Here is a 7240-nt window from a genome sequence, read left to right as displayed (position 1 = left end):
GAGGGCCTCGCAAAGTGAAAAGAGGAATTAAGAGAATTCCATGGTCTCCCTCCTTATTCTGAACTCAACCGGGCCTCTCACCTTCTAGAGCCGGCATGTGCCCTTGGGGGCCCAGGTTCCTTGTTCTCATAGCCTAGGCCTCAGCTAGGACAGGATCTTTGTGAAGCCTTGCCTTTCTCCTCCAGCACCCACCCTGCCACCTGCTGCCCCCGTTAAAGCCCTTATTTCCTTACATTCTAGCTGTTCCCCTATCACTGGGACCGCCAGCCCTGACTTGTAACCACCTCTGAGGTGGGACTTTGTCTTGCTCACTGATGTTTCCAGTGCCTAAAGCTGTGTTTGGTACATAGGAACTGCTCCATACCGACTTGTTGGGTGACGCCTGGGTCCCCAGAATGGCCACAGGTGGCTTCAGCAAGTATTTGTTGACTGAGTGAATGCCCCAATCCCCTCATCACTTAAATTCTCCGCCTTTCATTAGCTGGCTCCAACTCACCTTGTACAGATAGGTGACGCTGGGACCATCAGGGGGCTCTCTGGGATGCCCCCCAACTCCCAGTGCCCAGTCACCGTGAACCTCCCCAACCCCAACCACAGTCCCAGCACTTGCCCCAAGGACCCTGGCAGCCCATCTCCTGTCCATCTCGGATTCACTCTGGCTCAGGGCGGGTTTCTATTCATATTTTATTTTCCTGTTTTTGTGTGTGTGTGGTTTTTTTTAGTTTTTATTAAATAAAAGGAGCAGAGGGAGAGGGGGGCCTGAGGTCTCTCAGGCAGTGGGAGAGAGCCATGGGCCCTCCCCTCCTTCTGTTCAAGGTGCATTGCGCAGTGGGCTTGAGGTGTAAGCTGGGCAGGGAGGGCTGCTGGGAGTGCTTGGAGAGGTCAGAGGTCAGGATCTGTGACCACACATACCTCTCAGGAAGACTCAGTGGGCAGGGAGGAAGCTTCCTGGACCCTGACTGGGGCTTATCCTGAGGGCTAAGGGCCGGCAGGGCCAGGGCCTGTGCTCCAAGCCACAAGGTGGGACCCCAGGCCTCGCTCCTCACCACCCGAGGATGAGAAAGGGGTGGCCACGTCCATTCGTTGGAGAGCACAGGGCAGTAGGGCAGGGTGGCCGGGCCCCTCACTCATGGACGTCCCAAATCTCAGACAGCAGGGGTGGCAGCTTCTTGTCCTGGAGCCGCAGGGCGAAGACCTGCTCCGAGTGCACGGAGCTCAGTGTGCGCAGGCTCACGAGCTTCATCAGCATGCGAGGGAAGCGCAGCTGGTCCTGTGGGGGATGGGAGACTGGTGGGTGCTGGCAGGGTCCTGCCCTGTGAGGCTCTGGTTGGCCTGCTAGGACTACTGGGAGGGCTTCCCTCCCCAGGCTGAGCCGGAAGCTAGCGAGGCCATGGGGACCCCACCCCTGGCTCCTTGGTGAAGGCATGGGGCCCTGAGGACAGGCTCTGCGGACAGGACATTAGCCAGAGCTCAGAGTGCTGCTGGGGGTCAGACAAGCCAGGCTTAGACAAGGATGCATGACCCCAGGCTGACCCCACCCAGGTCTGGACTCTGTCCCTCTCTAGAAGGTAGGATTGTGTCTCTTCTGCCCAGCGGGGCTGAGCTCTGCTACCTGTGGCCTCTTGATGCGAGTGTAGGAGAGCAGCGCCTCCACATAGGGCTGCTGCAGCGCCTCCACACGGCTCGGCTCCTGCACGTTGGGCCGGTCGGCGGAGAAGATGTTGATGGCAATGAGCAGGGCGTACTCCGCGTCGTCCAGGCCCAGCCGCCGCATGGCCCGGGAGAACTCGAAGATGGGGTTGATGAACTCCACCTGCAGGCCTGCAGGGTGGGAGGCCGCCTCATAAACTCGCCCCCCCCCGAAACAGGGCCCCCCTCACCAGGACTCTGACTCTGCCCGGGAGGGTGAGGAAAACGGCAGCTGTCATAGTGTTCCTGTCACTTCTGCTCCCCTCTGTGTCCCTGCTGCCTTGGATAAAAGTGCCTGGCACAGAGCAGTTTTGTCGCACATCTTGCCTGAGTGAGGGAGTAAGGAGAGCGACCGCTTCTTCAGTGTTTTCTGCCCTGTCCCCACCTTCGCTGCTTCCCAGCTCCTCGGCACCTCTCCCCAGGAAAAGGAAAAGCTCCTAAGCCGAGGTCACATCGCGTCACCCCCTGTGGTAGCTTCCACTGCTCTCAGGGCGAAACCCACTCTCAGTTCTAAGAGTGACTCATTCATTCCTTCCTCAAACTTCACCGGGCACCTCTACCTGCCATGCCCCAGGTTGAGCCATTTACGAGACAAAGGCCATGCTCAGTGGAACTTGTGTTTGGGGGTGAGGGAACAGGTAACAGACAAATCTGTCACCGATCCAGACTGTGAGACATCAATGAGGACTAAAGGTCAAGGGGACGCAGGGAAGGGGAATGGGACTGCTGAGAATCACGTCAGCACCTCAGACAAGGTGGTCACTGGGGGGTGGCGCTGTAGGAAGGCCTTGCTGTCAGGTGACCTCTGAGCACTGAACGAGGGGATGGAGAGGGGTACGAGGGTGTGCGTGTCACAGGCGGCATACGACCAGCTGTTCCGCCGGGCCTGGCTGGCCCTCTGGGCCATGAGGCCACCCTATTTCAGAGCTGAGCAACCAGCAAGCACAACAGCTCTGAGGCGTGATCGCATTTGGTGGCTTCAAATAAAAGGGAAGAGCCCTGGCTGGTGTGGCTCAGTGGACTGAGCACCAGCCTGCAAACCAAAGGGTTACAGGTTGGATTCCCAGTCAGGGCACATGCCTGGGTTGCAGGCCAGGTCCCGAATAGGGGGTACTCAAGAGGTAACCACACAATGATGTTACTTTCCCTCTTTTTCTCCCTTTCTTCCCCTCTCTCTAAAAATACATAAATAAAAGCTTTTAAAAAAGAAAGAAAAGCCCAGCGTGGCTAGAGCAGGGTGAGCGGGGGGGGGTCCCTGGTACACTTTTCTCCCGGGGAGATGGGAGCCATGGAGGGTTCTGAGCACAGGCACATGAGCTGGCCAGGGCGTTAATAGGATCCTTCCGACTGCTACGGGAACAAGCATGCTGGGCAGGGGTGGAGGTAGGAGGCCAGCGAGAGACCCCTGCAATGTCCTAGGGTGACAGCTGAGGCCTGGCCTGTGGCTGTGGCAGTGGATAAGGCGGTGGGACCCCAGCCTTATCTCTATGCTCCAGCTGCCTGGGCTTCCTTGTGGTTCCTTAAATCCATGCAGCTCTTTCTCGTCTCAGGGCCTCTGCACATACTGCCCCTCCCCTCCCCCATATGCTCCCCTGACAAGCTCACATACTAACAGGGTTGTCGGGACTGTCCTGGGTGTTGGCAGGGCCAGGAGTTAAAGGGAAGAAGGATTTAGCAGACGTCTGGGAAGTGCAGAAAGGGCCCCAGGGAGGAAGCAGGGCCGACTAAGGCAGATCAGAGGCAGAGAGACAGAGCCCTCTGCACACACAGCTCTCGGTGGGCAATGCGCTTCCCACCGCACTCTCCCCAGGTGATGCCTCTCACGCCTCACTCCTCCTGCCTCAGCGCACCTGCCCTTCCTCTGCCCACCACCTGAGTCGCACCCCGCAGTGCAGTGCTGGTCGAGGGCAGAGACCAGGGGTGCCCTGCACAGTTGGGTCAGTCGCATACTTCGGAGTGGACCGAGAACCAGCCTCCCCCTGGTGAGACCAGGTTGGGAGGGAAGGCAGTGTCTTTTCTTAATCCCCACCAAGAGGCCTGAGGTGACAGCAGAGACCCCGCTGTCTCACTGCACCTCACCCTGCTGGGCACAGTCGGCACTCCATCAGCGTGCCCCTCCCTGACTGCCAGGGTGCCTGGACCCTCACCCCGCTTTAGAGAGGAAGGAACTGGAGATGCAGACAGGGATGGGGCAGCCCTCCGCCTCCCGCCCCTCCGCAGCCTGCTCCCAGCCGCACCTGCGCGGTGGAAGTCGTCCTTGCTGTAGGTGAAGTCCTTCAGGAAAGTGATGCACTCCGTCTCGTGGTTGTAGCGCCGGGCCGTCTCCAGCAGCATGATCTGAGGGCAGCAGGGACCGGTGCGCAGGGGCGTGAGGACTCCCCGTGGCCCCTTTAGCCAGAGGTCCCTCTGCTCCTGGTCCAAATGGGGGCCGATCCTGCCAGGATCACCCCTGGTCCCTCTGCCCCCCTCACTTTCTCGCTGTCAGCCACAGCAGCCGGCTGCAAGCTCTCCCCCTCCCCCAATTTCAGCATGTACAGTGCCTTCCCCTCGGGGCACTCTCCCCAGGTGTTTTGGAGGCACAGGGGAAGGGATTTCTTGCTGTTTTATTCATTGACATAGGTCCTGCACTGGAAATGAAGCCTAGCACACACTAGGCACTCGGTCCTTATTCGTCACCATTGTTCTGGTTCAAATGTCAACTTCTCTGAATAGCCTTTTTGGCACATTCTAAAGTGGGTCCCTCCAGCCCAACCCTCAATTATCCTCAGCCTCAGCTAGTTTCCTTTCCACTTTGGCCCACGGGAACTTCTGATCATCCTGCTTCCTACTTCGCCAGCCCCCACAGAATGCCATCCCCACAAAGGCCGGGACTGGCGGTTTCTGGTGTCTGTCCTCGGGCTTATCTCCGGGGCTCCTTGCAGGCAGGAGGGAAGGGCAGTGCTGGAGATGGGCTGGCTGGCTGTTACCTCAATGGTAGACGCCTTCAGGAGGGCGATCTGATCCTCACGGCCCAGCTGTAGGAAGCCGGGCACCTGCTTGGCAAAGTCCACAATCTCCTGGACCGAGATGATAGCCAACTCCGTGAAGTGGGCAAAACGCTGCTGGCGGGCATCGCGGGACTGGGGATCTGCGCCCAGAGGCCAGGGCTGGGGGAGTGTGGGGAACAGTTATTCTTGGAACTCCTCCCAAGAACCCAAGGCCATGGGGGCCCCTTGATGCAAAGCCTGCACCCTGGAAGACCCTCCTCTCCAAGCCCCTGCCCTCCGGAGCCTCTCCCTTTCCATGCCAGGCCCATTGCCCCTCAAGGCCGCAGAAGGGGCAGTACCGTGACTTTGGGTTGGTCAGAGAAGGAGCGTTTGTTGCACTGCAGCTGGGCCGCCACCAACTGCTGGATCATTAATTCCTGGGCAGCTGTTAGCTGGACACCCTCGCCTTCCCCGGAGGCCTGGCCACCCCCATCAGACCCTCCGGGGGAGGCCCCAGGCCCAGAGGTGGAGCTGCTGCTGACTCCTGGCCCTGTGGGCGACTGCGACTGCTGCTGCTGCTGCTTCCGAATCTTCTTCTTCCGGATCTGCTCTTCTGAGAGGACACCTGTTGGGGACACGCAGGCCTCAGCAGAGGCCCCAGGGCTGGGCAGCGGCCAGGCTGCTCCCTCCCCGGCACTCACACTGCTCCCTCATCCCGGCCTCCTTGCACTTGCGTAGCCGGCATTGCTGGCACTTGCGTCGCATGAAGGCATCCATCTGGCAGGTTCCACCGCCCCGGCAGGCATAGCGCCCGGCCCCGCCTCGGACCACGCTGCGACGGAAGAAGCCCTTGCAGCCTTCGCAGCTGAGCACATTGTAATGAAAGCCGGAAGCTTTGTCCCCGCACACTCGGCACAGCTCGTGGCCCAGCATCTTCGGAGCGGGGCCTTTCTTGCGCTTGCGCTCTGGCTCTTCTGTTGGGTCTGGGATGACTGCAGCAGGTGGAGCGAAGCCATGAGTGAGCCAGAGAGACACCAGCCAGAAAGACAGGCCCGCAAGAGATCGGAGGCCAAGAGCGGGAGTACAGAGGGTGACCCGGGGAGACAGTGATTTACAGGGAAAGATGTGTATGTCAGCCAACCCCAAGAATGAATCAAAGTGAGTAGTATTAAGGAGGAACAGAAGGAAAAAAATCAACAAGAAATCGGAGTCTCCTATCCACACTTCTGACCTTTCTCCTTTCCTACATCCCTCCCCCAGCCTCCCCTACCAACGCCCAGCCCCTGTCTCTGGGCCCCATCTCACCCACGCTGCAGGCTGAGCCGGCCCCATCAGTGCCTGGGACATCGGGGTCCGGACCCCCAGGCCACGGCTCAGGACGCTCTTCCTTTACAAGGGGTTTAGAAGAGGGGGCGCTGGGCTGAGGGGGGTCATTTCCTGGAAGAGGGAGGTACAGTGAGTTTCTCCTGGCAAGTGTGTGATGGGGTAGTGGGCTGGGCTGGGAAGGGGGGATGTCACTCACCAGGCAAGGGGGTATTCTGGGAACTAGAAGTAGGGGTGGACATGGTGGGGTCACGGAGCAGCCTGCAAAATACAGTGGGACTGAGAGCCTTGTTGGACCAGGGAGAGTCAGGTTGGGTCAGCCCCAGGTCTTGAGGGGAACACCTTTCTTCCATCAACCCCAGCCCTTGTCAATCTACAAAGCTTTCCCTCCTATTTTAATAGGTCGCGCCCCTCTGCTCCAGAACAGCCTCTGCTTGGCATCAAGCCACGCCCTCCTCTCGATTTCCCACTCCGTAGACTCCGCCCACCTAATCTATCCAGGCGCTGCCCCTTCTACTTCAATCCTGCTCTGCACTCACTTTTTCCTTCCCACTAAGTTTCACCTCACGTACTCCCACTCCGTCCCATCGCTACTAAGGAAGCAAACCTCTCATTCTGTCCCCGCCTCCTCCTATTATGCTCCGCCCCTATCTTTTCCACCTAGGTCCCTTCCAGGTTCCACCCTCACTCCCCCCGTTAGGCGCCTTCCAACCACTTTGTCCCACTCCATCTGCACCCTTCCCCCCCAATCCCGCCCCATCTCCTCCCATCATGCTCCGCCCCCACACCTCGCTCCAGATCCCGCCCCTCTCCAAACACCAGTGGGGGGCGGGGCTCATGGCTGCGCGAGAGGGTCTCGTGGGCGGTCTCTCGCGGGGTCTCCTACTCCCGTTGCCCTGGAAACAGCCGGGGGCGACGCGAGCTACGGAAAGGAGGGAGGAGAGAAGGGGCTGAGCAGAAGAGCGCTGGGAACTCCAGGAAGCCCCGGACTTGGGGTTCCTCCCGCGTCACCCCACACTCTGATGCACCTGGCCTCTGTCCCCTTGCTCTGCTTCTCGTTCTCCTCCTCTTTATTCCCCGGTACACCGCCGCCGCTCCGGTCCTCTCAAAAGTAACTTCGCCACTTCTTCCGGCAACCCCACTGTGCATCACTTCCGGAAAGGGGAGGGGAGTCGGGGTGACGGACTTCCGGTCCGCCTAGGTCTAGCCAAATCGATCGTCCCGCGGGGCAGTCGTACTCCCTCCTAGTTAGGTCCGCAGGA

At 59.6% G+C, this 7240-nt stretch overlaps 1 protein-coding gene across 1 annotated transcript; it reads right to left on the bottom strand.

Moving 5' to 3' along the window:
• Positions 1–667: 667 nt before the first annotated feature.
• NR1H2 (nuclear receptor subfamily 1 group H member 2) lies at positions 668–7136 on the bottom strand. The gene is made up of 10 exons (XM_053659751.1): positions 7007–7136; positions 6767–6900; positions 6178–6239; positions 5961–6092; positions 5357–5647; positions 5015–5280; positions 4656–4835; positions 3927–4026; positions 1613–1821; positions 668–1270 (listed from the first exon to the last, which is right to left on the bottom strand). The coding sequence occupies exons 3-10, from the start codon at positions 6218–6220 to the stop codon at positions 1124–1126; spliced, it is 1368 nt and encodes a 455-aa protein (XP_053515726.1). The 5' UTR covers positions 6221–6239; positions 6767–6900; positions 7007–7136; the 3' UTR covers positions 668–1123.
• Between the last annotated feature and the right edge of the window lie 104 nt (positions 7137–7240).

This window comes from Artibeus jamaicensis, unplaced genomic scaffold (genome assembly GCF_021234435.1).
Source record: "Artibeus jamaicensis isolate MK-2021 breed Jamaican fruit bat unplaced genomic scaffold, CSHL_Jam_final scaffold_804, whole genome shotgun sequence".
Taxonomy (NCBI): Eukaryota; Metazoa; Chordata; class Mammalia; order Chiroptera; family Phyllostomidae; genus Artibeus; species Artibeus jamaicensis.
The sequence above is the reverse complement of the archived record's forward strand: the minus strand, read 5'-3'. Positions and strand labels throughout refer to the sequence as shown.